General features: G+C 35.4%; 1 protein-coding gene across 1 annotated transcript in view; it reads right to left on the bottom strand.

Moving 5' to 3' along the window:
- The window catches only part of LOC141745992 (sodium channel protein type 2 subunit alpha-like), a 79238-nt gene that overhangs the window by 26980 nt on the left and 36409 nt on the right, over positions 1–15849 (bottom strand). Inside the window, exons 7-16 of the mRNA XM_074593587.1 lie at positions 14742–14978; positions 13184–13247; positions 10981–11122; positions 9925–10131; positions 8766–9056; positions 7731–8111; positions 6021–6153; positions 4973–5211; positions 3004–3177; positions 1489–1845 (exon numbers count right to left, since the gene is read on the bottom strand). Coding sequence (XP_074449688.1) covers positions 1489–1845; positions 3004–3177; positions 4973–5211; positions 6021–6153; positions 7731–8111; positions 8766–9056; positions 9925–10131; positions 10981–11122; positions 13184–13247; positions 14742–14978 — 2225 coding nt within the window. The remainder of the gene's footprint in view (positions 1–1488; positions 1846–3003; positions 3178–4972; positions 5212–6020; positions 6154–7730; positions 8112–8765; positions 9057–9924; positions 10132–10980; positions 11123–13183; positions 13248–14741; positions 14979–15849) is intronic.

Raw genomic sequence — 15849 nt, 5'->3', positions numbered from 1 at the left:
TTTGCTGTATATAACTTAAAAAACGTGAAGCACACCCCATTTCCTAACCCCCAAGTCATCCTCTTCCCAGAGCAAGACAGAACATAGAAGAGATATCAGTTATACAAGCCCAGTTTACGAGGAGCTCAAATGGTACTAGGATAGCCAAAGAAGCAGAGTACCAACTCTTAAAGCCTTCATATCAGCTCTTCTATGCAACTTTGAAGACAACAGGGTAAAACTGTATGTTGGGAATACAGAAAGAGAACTGGATAACATAGCCCTGAATATACAGCAGGGATTGTCTACTCATGTAAGAAATTCTACTAGAGGTATGGTATAAAATCAGAATACAGTAAATACCACGGGAAAAATTCACAGAGATGGATACTTCATTCCACAAAGTTCTATCTTTTGGTTTAGAAAACAATTTAAGGAGGATGCTTTGTTTAGTGAAACAATTTCACAGTTCTCTTCATTATAAGACAATAGATTTCTAGAAAATCCTGGAGCAAGAGGCTGTGCATGACTGATTTAAAGATAATTAGCTTATTCATGTGTTAGAAATTTCGTTCCTAAAGAATGCCTTTAGGATGGCTAATTTTAAATCTCTTTTGCTACTGACAGTTGCCTAAAGAAAAGATGTAGAATAACAGAGGAAGACTCAATAGGCAATGAGAAAAGCAGAGCAAAAGCCAGAGCAATCACGGCCTCAAATATTGTTGAGTTAATAAATATAAAACATATTTTAGAAGACAAATATATACATGGTAATGTACAAACTGGTACAGATCTGATGCTTTTCTCTGAAAGAGAAGAAGAAAAAGATATAATACAGAATGCTTTAGAAATTCTCTAAAAAGCACTTAAGGAATTGGAAGCAAAAAGGTGAAGAGGTGAAAGAAAACGTGAAGTATTTGAATCTGTTTTTTCTGCAGCCTTCCAGTTCAAGTTTCCTTTCCCCATTTGTGTAAAAAGTTGGCTCTGCAGAAAGCAGGGCTCAAAATGGCTTAAATTTCAGACTCTAAGAATGTTAGAGCAGTCTTTTAGACAGGAGAGAGCTGAAAACGTTAAAAAAAAAAAAAGAAACAAACCAAAAAACAACCTGGCTACGGGTGATTGGAAGTGATGCCTCAATCAGTTAGGGAGAAAAGGCCCTGCTACATCCTCTTCTGCAAAGAGCGAACTCCCATCCTGGGCGCATAAAACCTGGGGCACCTTTGCTCTTTTCTCTCTCTCTAGGTAACCAGGAATAGTCCACAAAAACCTGAACACAGGACGCTTCTCCTTCTCACCCTGAATTGCACTCCAGACCCCTGAAGGGGCTCATTCTCCAAGATAGGATCACAAATCTAACAAACAGAAAACTCTATTTCAGAACACATAACAAATTCAAAATCATAAAAAAGATATTTAAATAACACATTCAATAATGATTAAAAGCTTCATTAGCTGGTTCTGTTACCATTCTATCTCTAAATCAATTCTCAAATTATTTTGTCTACATACCACTAGGTTTCCAATCACCATGACCATCATGAAGACTGTAAGGCACATGGGTTGGCCTGCAACCTCCATGCAGTCCCACATCGTTTCTATCCATTCTCCACACAGCACTCGAAATACAATCAAGAAAGAGTGGAAAAAGTCATGCATGTGCCAGCGTGGAAGTTGACAGTTCTTAGAGATCTTGCAGACACATTCCTTGTAGCTTTTCCCAAACAGCTGCATCCCAACCACAGCGAAAATGAAGACAATGATGGCCAGCACCAGGGTCAGGTTCCCCAAAGCCCCCACTGAGTTGCCAATAATTTTTATCAGCATATTTAGAGTTGGCCAAGATTTTGCCAGTTTGAAAACTCGCAACTGAAAAACAAAAATACAGAGACATTATTTGCAGTAGTTACAAAAATGCTACAGAAATAAACAACAGATTATGAACTAGTGACTCTCAGCAATAAAAAAGAAACTCCAACATGATTCCAACAACCATAACTGACACAGAAACAGAAGTTGCATAAAATCCACACTTTTAAAGCTTAGTAAATTTTAGACTTTGCTCTTTTTTTGTGTGCGTAGCATATCCGTATTCTTTTCTACATGAAACAAACAGTACACTAGTTGAATTTGTTTGAAATGAATTCTGAACATGGCATACATCTCAACCATTATGTGCAGAAACAAATTAAAATCCCAATAAAGCTCAGCAGGATTCTACTGAAGGAAAATAAAGGATTATGAAATCCTTAAAGAATGGGACCTTCCAAAAGAATATTGCCTCCAACAAATTTAAAATGGATCAGGTAGACCCACAGTGTGGAAATAAAAGCCAAACAGAAGCCTTAAGTCAAACATTTCAACTTATGAAAGGGAAACGTACAATTCGTACTCTTTCTTACCCATAACCCACCCAAAATGAAAAGATATTAAATATTTTTTGTTTTCAGATACAACAAACATGGAAATACCAAATGGAAAGAGACGACACAGAAAGACTGTCTCATAGTTCATTTCTCATTTTTAAAATAAAAATGTTTTTCTAATAAAATAAAGCATTTATTTTTTGCCAAGGGGGAAAGGAAAAATCAATCTATTTTAAATTTTAAAACATATGAAATTCATTCTTCCTACATTTTAAAAGAACATATCTAGTCTTTTTGCAGATATTTCCAGATATGGAAGTAGACAGAAGACTACAAATATTTTATTTATTTATCTCTCTCAATATGCACTAAATAAATTGTACACTTCACTCTGCTTTACCCATCTCTGTTAAAACAATTACAATAAAATTACAGCTCCTTTCCTTGAAGAAATACTTAGTTGCTTCTGAACCTTAAAAAGGCATGCACTATTCAGTGATAACATAACTTTGTAAAACATGCTTGCAGAAATATCTTTGTGACACTTTGCAAAAAATATACATAATATTATTAAAATGTGTCTTATTTATATGAATACAGTTAAAATACAAACATAATGCGCTACTTAATGCAAATATATTATTATCAGTAATTTATTTACCAATCTGAATGATCGGAGAACGGATAATCCATCCACACTTGACAGAAAAAGCTCCACCACACTAAGGGTAACTATAAAACTATCAAAAATATTCCAGCCAAATTGGAAATAATAAAAAGGATGCATGGCAATTATCTTAAGAACCATTTCTGCTGCAAAAATTCCAGTAAAAACCTGAAGGAAGAACATTTATTGTTACTTTATGGATGAACATGAATAAGTTGAACCAGCAGACAAAGAACAACATAAGAAAGAAGTAACAACCCTCTTAGAGAAGGATGTCATTAAGGAATATTATCACAAGCTGAACCTCACAAAGATGAGAGACAACATCAGAATCAGCTGTAGCATAACTGTTAACTTTAGTTAAACCTGAGATACATTTAGTGACTAGTGAAGAATAAACTATTCCTAACAGGCATCCTGTTTGCTCCTCATATCTGCTGTCCATCTAATTAAAGGAACTTTCCTCTGCAAGATAATAACAGTTGCTCTTGCCACAATAGAAGCTGCTTTAACAAAGGTGTGTGGAAAAATATGAAGTGATCATAAATTGGAGAGAGAGGTGCTATTAAATGAAGTCTTCATGAGAACTCACAGGTACAGTAGGCATATCTTCTCTCTCCAGCTGCCAAAAAAAAGGCGAATTATGCCAAGGCTCACACTAGAAGTAAAAACTCCTTTCTGCCTCTGAAGGCCTCTGATGCCTTCTGAAGCATAAGGCAAACAAAGCCTCTGAAAAGGGAGAAAACTCATTGTATTTACTGTAGATGTATGAACACCAGTATCTACAGATTTTACTAGAAAAATGAACAACCTCTAAAAACATCAGGAGCATTTGAGTCTTTAAAAGATAGTGCTACACAGTTCAAAAAGCAAGAAATCAACTGCCAAACCTACACGTGTATTATAGTGGCATTTTAGCTGACTGGGAGTAAAAAGAAATTCTTATCAGCATGAAGGAACACTTATACTCACACAGCTCAAAACCACATTAATATTAAGCTACTTCATTAAGCAGGAAAGGAAAAAATGGTGGTGTTTCCTGGGTAAAGCACGCAGGCATGATCACAAGATAAGCCTCTGCAACAGCAGATCCTCACCTATTTGTCTCACCTGTCTTTCTCCTCAAATACACCCTGAATCTATTTTAAACAGCAACGTGACATTATTATCTTCCACAGACAATGATTGCTGACTCCAGGCTAAGGTGAAAACATTGAACTATGTATTGGCTAAAAATATCAGCATACTATTTCAACGTTGACACATTAACAACTCTGGACTTAAACATGAACATGTTCCCAACATGTACCAGAATTTCATATATTCTAATAACCAAACTGTTTTATTATTTTGCTACATCATAATCAACAGAATTACCACTTACAATAAGAATAGGTTAAAACATTACCTGTACTATTGCCATTATAAGAAAAAAAAACAACTACCACCCCAAACCCAACCTACAGACTCTGTCCATTAGAGAACAAAGCACAGCTGTATCAACAGATACTCTTGGAATAAGTCACACATTCTTTGCCTTCCAAATTGTTACGGAACAATCAAAGCAACATTCTCCATGGAAATACAAAAATAACACAAAAAAACCCCAGTGCAAAATAATAACCCAAAATAGCATCCAACTCTTCCTATATCAATGCTACAGTAGAAAGGATCTAATTTGGCTCCTACTGTTTTTGTTAACACTAAACAAAAACAATTCAGATTTCTTTTGGGTTTGTGTCATTCAAACTCTGGTTGTTGAAAAGTCTATTTGGAGACATTTTAATACAGAAATCAAACTTTAATACAACATATCTAAAATTGTACTTTTTAGACTATTTTTAGTATAATTAAAACTTTAACGTCTATTTTATGGGATGATAATAAAAATAATAAAAGTAATTCTATTTCAGAGAGAAACCAGGTTCCAACTGTATCAAATTATATAGTTTGATAGACTTACCTGATTTCCTATTTTAAGTACATTATTGAAATTGGGAGTCATTGGATAATGTTCCATGGCCATAAACAGTGTATTTAAAATTATGCAAACAGTGATAGCCAGATCAACAAGTGGATCCATTACAATAAGTTCAACTACATTCTTTACTTTTAACCAGGGCTCCCAACAATTCCAAATTAAGAAAGTGTGGGCAAACTTATACCAGCAAGGTGGACATTTTTGCCTCGATTCTTCAAGTTCTGGGAAAAAAAGAAATGCATAGTGAATAAGTTTTGGAGAAAGAGAAGACACATTCTTATCTGCTTTTTCAGGTTTTCATCTTTATCCCTGGAACCATTAAGGATGTTTGGAGGAGCCTCCTCAGATTTTCAGGAACTTAACCTATTGTTGATGACCGAAAAGGTTCTAGAAGACTAGAAGCAAAACCTCAAGAGTTTTGAGCTAGTAATTGAAAAAGTTGTCTATTTTTAGTATCATATGATCTTGTTTAAAAAAAAAAAACAAAAAACCAAACTTTTTTGCTTACATTTAGAGATAGTTTTCTCAGTAAAACTTCCAACTTCACAGTCCTCTCAAATGTCTAATTATTTATTTTCCAGAAAAATAAGATTAATTTCACCATGAATACGTTTTTGAAAACTATTCAAGCTTTTTCAAGACTTTCACTAGTAATTTCACTGTTCCAAATAATCCTACTACAGATTTCCTTCTCCTAATTAACTAAGGCCTGATCTTTAATTTTCTGTAACATTTTTACAGTATAGTTAGTGGAAAATTTATCACAAGGCATTTCTTCCAATAACTGTACTGCTAAACACAAATAACTACTACAAAATACGTTATCTATTTTAAATAGAATGTGTTTCTTAGTTTAGCCTGCTTATTAGACTCCTCCGTTTCTTTTTTCTGCTACGTACGTGTACTTTTGTTCTATTATTCAGTTTATGTTTTTGCAATGGCTATATATTTTTTTGTCTTTTGTATTTGCACCTTCAAGCAAGTCTATGACTATGTCAAGAAAGGTCACGCATCCACAGTTATAACACACCTTCCATTGTATTTGTGATAATGCCAGCTATACTCATGGCTCTTTGCCTTAAATTGGGATCCTCCAGCAACTCCACTGGTATTTGATATGAACTTGTACGCCTCTTTTTTATTTCTATTTCTGTAGTAGTGCTCTATAAAAAAAAAAGAGGGGCGTAAATTAAATGCAACTTTAGAAATACTGCAAAACAGGCATCAGAAAGACTCTTCAGCTTCAATGAATTCATAATATATAAAACTTTGTATTTAAGTGCTGTTACATCAGATTTTTTTTACATTATACATACAACATAAGCCTAGTATGTTTTTTAAATGGCTATTTGCATGTTATACTTCTGAATACCATCAATACTTAGAAAATGCTAAAACAAATACAAATTATATTTAGCTTCCAGTTTACGACTGCATTATAATTAACTACTATTAACTCCACATTAGACACAAAGAAATTTTGAAGAAGGTTTGTTTCCTTGGCTATCGCCAAGACTGTTGCAGCACTGGAATTGGAAAAAATTCCGGTTCCCAGTTCCATGCTTTCTCTACCAGTATTTCAATTCTAAACTAGTTCAATGACAAGATACTTATAATATATGATTTATGATAGGAATTCTTCTGCAATAACAATTATTCTCTAAAAGTAATTTTTATAGATCAGTCTTGATCTATATACCCATTCAAAACTAATTTAAAGGATATCTTTTACATTGAATAGCTATCATCTCTGATTTATTTTATGAATTTCAACTGAAGAAACAAAAGAAGTCTGACTTAACTGACCAAAAAAAGAACTACTTTTTTTCAAAGCTGTGTTACAGTTATATCATCGAATACACCTCAACTATCAAGTTTTGAATGTATGAGCATGGGCAGTTTTTTTTCAGTAAATTAAATAAATGAATGAAAATGGAAGTATAATAAACTGCAAGATTGTAACTGTAAGGAATCTGGCTGATAACTGTAAGGAATCTGGCTGATGAACTTTCAGATGCTGTGACCTGTGTAAAAAATTTTTGTTTCAATAAAAGAAGGTTCCTAGGAAAAAAAATGCAATGGATCCCTCTGCTGCATTCCTAAAGCAGACTGAGGGAAAAGGGAAAAATTACCAGAGGGAGAAATGGACGAACTTGTGTGTACTTTTTTTTTTTTTTTAAATTATACCCTGATCCTAGGCTGTGAGAAACTCAGATTGCCTCTGAGACCCAGGAAAAAAAAAAAAACTTTCAGAGCTTCTAAAATGTCAACATAATCTTATAGGCTATTCTACATTTGCATAATGCCAAATATATGGACAAGGCGAAGATGTAGAACCAGTAGACTACTGATAGACAATTAGGAAATAAATTTAAAGGGAGGCTAAAACCATAAAGAAAAAGTCTAACCAACACAATAATATGCAGAATGTTTAGAAAGCTGAGCACCCTATTTTGTGTTTTAAAACAGATTTAGCAATGAAACATTACTCATTCGATTCACCACGCAGGTGCATGCATATCCTTGCTCTGCAGGTATATAAAAATGTGCTACTTTTTTCTCTTTCATTTTCATGCTTCAGCCTCTCGAGTGAATCACCGTAAACACATTTCATTACAGCAAGATATGCAAAAGCATTCACACCTTCTCAACCATTTTCTAAGCATTTCATTCCACTAAAACATTGTCTGGTGCAATAAAGAAAGATCATGAAACCTGGAGTAATTTAAAACTTTCTTACATTGTCGTCAGTTGTCGGTTTATCTATTATCACCTCTGGCAGAAGCTGTCCGGTAGGTGACAACAGACCTGGTGGTCCATCCACTAAGGAAACTACCCCATTGCAATCCACAGTGCTGTGCATCTTCCCATTCACTGGAAACGCTGTCAGCCTTCTTGATGATCTACTAGCCTGACTAATGTTACTACTGCGCCGTTCACCATGTCTGCGTGGCAAAAAGAGAGAACCTCTTCTACTCCCATTATCCTCAAACGTGCTGTGCTCATCATCAGCAAAATCATTTTCAGATCCTATCTCTCTTCCATATTCTCTAAAACTGAAAAGACTTGTTCTGCTACTACGTCTGGGAGAAAACAGGGAGCCACGAACACTCAGTAAAGACTGCAAAGGAAACATAAACAAAATGACCGGCTGAAGATTTTAAATATACAAAATGCATGTCTATGTATTAAAAAAATAATTATTTATATTCCCCAGGAATCTGTCAGTGTTATTTTTAATACAGTGCCTTAGGTACATTTCAGACGTCTGCACTAGAGACCACAGTCATCTGAATGGGTAAACTTATAATATACCTAAAGAAATTACTGTTGAGAAAAAAGTTAATATGCATAAGGCCACAGTAGTTTCCATCTCTGTATTAAGGAGAAAAATCACGACTTATAGAAATTCTGATGATCCACATAGATCATGCATTATGTTAAAAGATATCAATACCCTTAGTCTTCTATATTGATACCTTATAATTAAATTTTCCTTATATGAATTAAAAAGGGATTTCTATTTCAAATTAACTAGGAAAATACAATGTTGTTGTGTATGTTAAGACCCACCATATCCTAAACAATAAAATGAGAGATCAAAAGACTTGTTGAGGTACACTCTAGAAAATAATACCAACAGTAAGTTGGCATTTAAAATAATGCAACATTATTTTTCCTTGGTTGTATTACTTTGCAAAGTTGCAGTGAAGTTTGTTGTTTATTACAGTTATCTCAGAAACCCCCAAAATAACAACTGCACTATGCACAGTACCTGGTGGGGTGATGTGAATGGCTTCCCATAAGCAAGTCTGTTTCCATCAAAAGAAAAACGGAAACCTTTCCTTCTGATACTGCCATCTGATTCAGATTTTGGAAGCTTTTCATCCTTCATGTCATCTTCTTCTCCAGAGAGCTCCCTCTGCCTTCTTTTCTTCCTTCTATTTCTCCTTTCTTTGGCACTTTTTGAGCTAAGCTTGGATGCTTCTGAAGAACTATCTGAGGGTCCACCAATCCCACTTTCACCGCTGTACTCGGTCATCTCTGCTGCAGCTGCTGCTATTGCCTGCCACAGCAATTATTTTATGTGATGCTTTACAAACCACACCATTTTTGAAAGAAAGCTACAGTCCTTGTTTCTAAGATTTATATCAAATTACTTCTAGATGTGTGACAAAAGCCTAGATGGACTTCTGCAAAACTTCATAATGGAATTCTGTAATGGGTAGTTATGAAAGTTGCTGTTCAAACAGAGCTCTACTTTGCATCTGTATCATGGAGTCGACCTGTGTTGTGCACAGCGTTCTGCCACAAAATTAATTAGAAAATACTTGACAATTAAAAAAATGTATTAATTAGAGTGAATGCAATTGCAAACGTGAGCTAAACAGTGTCATACTTCAGTCGATATTAATTGAGTAAACTAATTTTAACTGTTATTGTAATTAACAGCTTCCTTAAGCTGCTCTAAGGAAAAAACTTTGAGATACTACTTTCAGACCTTGATTTGCTGGTGGTGACACGAGTAGCAAAAATTAGTCAGAAATTGATGGATAAAGATATTTTAAACACTAATAAAGGCTTCAAAAGTATTTCACAAGTATTGCAATTACTTATAAGCTGAGAATTTGGAAAATCATCATGACAGGTTACTGGATACTAACCCTAGATAAGAAATATTTATTTAAAAACTATTTTTCTGATTTGGGGAGTACTTTTTGTTCTCAGTTCAGAAATTCATTAACGCTTTAGACCTTATACATTTAAAAAGCAATAAAAAGTCATAGAGAAAGCAGTCTAAACTACTACTTTTACATACCTGTGAGGTATGTAAAAGAATGGCTTCTTTTTAATATGTTATCTTAATTATTGGTTTTGTTTTGAATGAATAGCAGGCAAGGGAATATACTAAAGCTCTAACACTTAGAAAATACCTGAGCTTCTTCTTGCTGCTTCCTCAGCTGTTCAAGCATCTGCTGCAAGTCTGCCTCCCTCTGTTCTGCTTCAACCATAGTTGCTTGATTTTGTTCTTCATAGGCCATGGCAACCACAGCCAAAATCAAGTTAATCAAGTAGAAGGAACCCAGAAAAATGACCAGAACAAAAAATATCATGTATGTTTTGCCAGCAGCTCGTAGTGTCTATAGGAAAAGAGGAGAAATGATCCATCCAGTGAAGACACGCATCAGTTCTGCAGTTCACAAGCATTTACTAAATTTGAAAAGTGCAAAACTATTGAGTTGTTCTTCCTTCTGTAATAAGATCATACAAGCTTTCTTAATTAAAAAGTAATCAAAATAAAGGGAGCATTCATGTATGTGAAAGACACGTTTAAGGATCATGCTGCTAAGAGACAAACCTCTTTTAATGCCTAATAATCTTGAAAAGGATGTGCGGTCAGAGTAATTAATGTTAATCACACATCACAGGTTGGATACTTAGTATGCTTACCATGTATTAGCATGCCTTCCCCTTGAAATAAGCAGAAGAATTAAAGATGGTACAATCAATTAAATAATTAAAAGACAGTATTTATTATAATTAACAGATTTTCACACAACATATAATGAAAACCTATGGTAAGAAAAGTAATTTACATCAAGACTGGTATTCTTAGTTATCAAAAACAGGATACAAATTACAGAAATTAAGATTCAGATTTTGCTGTCACAGAGTATTTTTACAATTTAAACTCAATATTAAAGATTTTGAAAATAAGTTTTTATCATGAAGCACAAAATGAAATATACACTGTAACAATAAAATAAAGGATCAAAAAAACTTCCTGTGCCTCTTCAGAGATCATAGTAGATTCTATAGTAAGTGCCCACGTCTGCTTAATCCTGCAACTGAATTTGATTCCTTTCATCAATAATGTTAATATTCAATAGCTAACAATAGCAATGGTCTGTAATATAAATACGAATGGCTGTTCCACGTTTGATTTGGGGACATTAAGGCACTAACCACAATTTTTACAATATACTTACCTTCTGATAAAGATTTTCCCAGTAGTCCTGTGTCATCAGTCGAAATAGTGACAAGAAAGCCCAATTGAACGTGTCAAAGCTAGTATATCCATAGTTGGGGTTTCTACCAGCTTTCACACAGATAAACTCTTCTGGACATTTACTAGGAAAAAAAAAAAAAAAAAGCAATGCACATAAAAATGTATGTAAAAAATTTTAGTATAACACTAAAATTCTTTTAAAATTATTGTACCTTGAGCTTCTAATGAAGGTTCATTAGATATAATCTGTGAACAGGGCTGCTATTAAGGGGAAAAAAGGAAAACCCAGCGAACAACAGGCCAGTCAGTCTCACCTCTGTGCCTGGCAAGATCATGGAGCAGATCCTCCTGGAAACTCTGCTAAGGCACATGGAAAATAAGGAGGTGATTGGTGACAGCCAACATGGCTTCATTAAGGGCAAACCATGCCTGACAAATTTGGTGGCTTTCTACGATGGTGCTACAGCATTGGTGGATAAGGTCGAGGGACAGCAGGTCAAGGGAGGTGATTCTGCCCCTCTAATCTGCTCTTGTGAGACCCCATCTGGAGTCCTCAGCACAAGAAGGACATGGACTTGTTGGAGCGAGTCCAGAGGAGGGCCGCGAAGATGATCAGAGGGCTGGAGCACCACTCCTATGAAGACAGGCTGAGAGAACGGGGGTTGTTCAGCCTGGAGAAGAGAAGGCTCTGGGGAGACCTTATAGCAGCCTTCCAGTACTTAAAGGGGGCCTACAGGAAAGATGGGGAGGGACTCTTTATCAGGGAGCATAGCAATAGGACGAGGGGTACTGGTTTTAAACAGAAAGAGGGGAGATTTAGATTAGCTACTAGGAAGAAATTATTTACTGCGAAGGTCGTGAGACACGGGAACAGGCTGCCCAGGGAAGCTGTGGATGCCCCATCCATGGAAGTGTTCAAGGCCAGGTTGGATGCGGCTTTGAGCAACCTGGTCTAGTGGGAGGTGTCCCTGCCCATGGCAGGGGGGTTAGAACTAGATGATCTTTAAGGTCCCTTCCAGCTCTAACCATTGTATGATTCTATGATTTCTGGCATACAACATTTTAAAAATTAGTGAGGAAATGAAAAGAATGTCCTTTAAAAAAAGTCAGAAAACAGCAAACGAGTAAATGAAAAATATTTCTTCCTGCTTTCTTTCACCACTATACACAAAATAAAACTTAGTCCCAACATTTTGTTATTACCGCTGCAGATACCTTTTCAATGGAAACAGTACTTAACAAAGAGATTCCATAAGGTGAATACTTCCATGCAAGAACAAGAAAGTCAGTATGCATATTTTACGCTGAATTTTGTCTGTCAGCAGGGTTGGCGTAGAAACCAAGATTTCTTATTTTCTTCTGGTTTGTGATTCACTCAAGTCAAATTAACAAGTTCTACTAATTCCCCAACAGCAAATAACCATCATAGTGATAATTCTATCTCCTGAAATTGTACATTAGTTTGATAGTAGGTATCTTGGTATCAATTGTAGGCACACTACTTCAGTTATTATTCCGTTCTTGAAAGGTAGAAGAGGTTCTTTCCTCCAAAACCTCCACAAAAAGACACTATAAAGATTTCTCTTCATATATGTGGTGTATATTAGATGCATATTTACATACATAAAATTATCAGACAGTTACTTACATATACGCATTAAATGTTTACAAAAGAAAGATTTAAGTATACCCGTTTTAAAGACATAACCAACCAAAACCAAGGGATGGACTGAGAGATCATTAGAATATAGAATTATGTGATTTTGGTACAAAGAATTATCACAAAGAGAGAGCAAGACTGTGCCATGCATGCAGTCCACAGAGGGAAGAATCCTGCAGATGTCTTCCCAAAAGCTGGTCTTAAGTCCCAGTGCCCCATGCCTCTTTTAGAGATGAGAAAGGGCATGAAACCCATGATAAAAAAGTATGTTCTTAAGTCATTGATAATGCAATATCTACCTGCTGAAATGTAATTGTCTAGTTACGTTAGAGTTTTTAAAAGAAATTACAGCAAAGTATTTTCTCATTTAACATTTTTACTTATTTAAGTGTTTACTTACTATGAACCATGACTACATTTTATTGACTGTGAAGTTAGGTAGGTAAATTAGCTTTTTAAGTTTAGAGTGATATTTTTTACATTTTGTTTAGACAGGTAGTATGTAATTTTCAGTGTACCTTACCCTGCATCTGAGCTATTGCCACAAAGCAGATAATCCTTTTCTCCTTCTATGCGATAGAAATGACCTAAAGGAAAAATAGGAAGTGACATGATTATAAATGGGAGGAGTTGGGGCTTTTTTGTAAGGATGAACCTATGTTCAAGTTATCATGGTTCGAATGTTCATAATCTCCCATTCATGTTTTCCCAATAATGGATTCAAATACTGGCATATCCATATCGGTAAGTAAAGTTGCAAAATTAAAGAATAAAATAAAAACACAATGTAAAAATAAATCCTAGAACAATGATTAGAAAAACATAAATTGCATATTCTGTTCTTGAATCATAGCAAACACTGAGTATCATTCCAAAATCTGATGTTCAATAAATGAGAGTAAGAAAGCACAAAGCTTAAAACTCAGCAGGTGATCGTAATCAACCAATTTAAGCCTATCTTATTTAAAATGGAACTATTTACAATGATTGGCTAACAGTTTTGAAGTTAGAGGAACATTAACTAGCACATCCTGTGACTGAGAATATGAAGGTAGCATCTAAAAGGAAGATGGACGTTCCAATGCCAATGTTGCAACACCTGCTTACTACAAACAAATTTACAAATTTTTCTTTTAATTATAAGGTGGTAGCCTTCAGAAATAAAGCAATATATTTTGTTATTAATGATTAACAACTGTGCTGTCCTTAAGAAAACAAAAAAAGAAAAAAGAATACAGAAAGATGATAAAAAATTGGGGAAGAAGTCGCTATGAGTGAGGGCAGACCCCATTCAGAGGGACCTAGACAGGCTGGAGGAATGGGCTGACAGGAGATACATAAAATTTGGCAAATACACATGCAGAGTTGTGGACCTGGAACAGAAGAGCCCCTTGCAAGGATACAGGTTGGGAGCTGACCGGCTGGGGAGCAGCTCTGCAGAAAAGGCACTGAGGGTCTTGGCAGACAGGCAGCAAGGTGAAGGTGAGCCAGCAGCGTGCCCTGGCAGCCAAGAAGGGCAACAGCCTCCTGGGCTGCATGAACAGAAGCCCAGCTAGCAGAGCGAGGGAAGCAACAGATTGTAATGAAGAGGGAGCCTCTTCTCAGAGGTGCACACTGGAAGGACAGGCAACTAGTAAAAGCTTGAGCATGGGAAATTTTCAACTGATAGTAAAAAAATTTACCGTGACACACATCAAATGCTGGAACAGGCTGCCCAGAGAGGCTGTGGTATCTCAATCCTTGGAGATACTAAAAACTTGACTGAACATGGCACTGAATAGTCTGCTCTAACTGGACCTACAGCTGAGTAGCAGCTGGTCTGGACAACTGGGGAGAACCTGTCCATCCTGCATGATTCTGTGATTCTAAAACCAACCTAACCCTATAAATATGTTTCTAAGTGCAGTTAATGGAAAGAACAATCATGTCAGCGTGAGTTTGGGATGCAATACATAAAAATCCCTACTATTTGTCATCCTATTTGATTGATTTTTATCTTCAGCCTACAGTATGAAATAGTAATCCTGTGCGTGTGTGTTTATATACAAAAAATTTTAACAAGTAACAACAGTATTTCTTACGTTCATCCTCGATGTATGCTGTCCAATCAAACGCTGTACCATTAAAGTACGGAGTTAGGTGTTTTTCAAAAGATGTTGAATTTTCCGATGGCCAAAACAAGCATTTATTCTTCAAACTGCCCATGAACAGCTGCAATCCTATTAGTGCAAATACACTCAGGCAAAACACAGTCAAAATCATTACATCTGAGAGCTTCTTCACAGACTGAATTAAGGCTCCAACAATAGTCTTCAAGCCTGCAATCAGAGGCAGATTTTTATTATAATATTAAATATTTACCTAAGCTAAAATGCAATGTGAGCTACTCCAACACACTATTAAATATCATGCATAGCTTCACAAAAATAGTCTTAAAATATTTTCCAAAGGAAATAGGTATCAGTAAGTCTCATCGTTCCTGAAAAATTAATTTGAAAATATGAATGGGAATGAATGGTACACATTCCAAAGCACCTGCTCTTCAAATAAAGAAGTAACTTTCTATTCGTGCTCTCTATACGTGTAAACTACATGTAAAGAAAATTGTTCATTTTATTTTCTTCTTGATGCCTCTTGCTCCAAACCTTTGCCAGTGTTCTATTCCAATACACAATATATTGTCTCTATAACAGCAAACAAAAACAGAACACAATTGCATTGTAGTAGAAATTTTAATGATTGCATTCTATTGCATCCTATTCAACTGGAGGTGCGGTTTGGTGAAGATAGGCATCTTAAGGTAAGAAATACACCATGCAATTCCCATGCTACTCTTCATTATCTTGTTCCTTTGTTTTTGTCAAGGATTCAACTTTTAAACAGACTGAAATTTTCAATCCCAAATGTCTTCAATAAATAGTAACATCCACATTTGTACATGAAAAGTGAAAAGATAATTAATTTTGATCCTTAATGTGGGAGAGAAAATTTGGCATCATGAAATGGAAATATACACAGGCTATGTAATTCAATTTCGCATGCAAGAATGTATTAAACTCTGAGGCTGAGCACTTTAGAGAATTAGAAAAAGAAATCAAATTGAAGTTAAGGCTAAAACCTGTATGGTTCTGTTAAAAATATGAGTCCAGCTTCTGTGGAATTTCAGTCAGCCTCAGTGTTTAACCTAGC

This window comes from Larus michahellis, chromosome 7 (assembly GCF_964199755.1).
Source record: "Larus michahellis chromosome 7, bLarMic1.1, whole genome shotgun sequence".
Classification (NCBI taxonomy): Eukaryota; Metazoa; Chordata; class Aves; order Charadriiformes; family Laridae; genus Larus; species Larus michahellis.
This window is presented reverse-complemented; position numbering and strand designations above follow the sequence as displayed.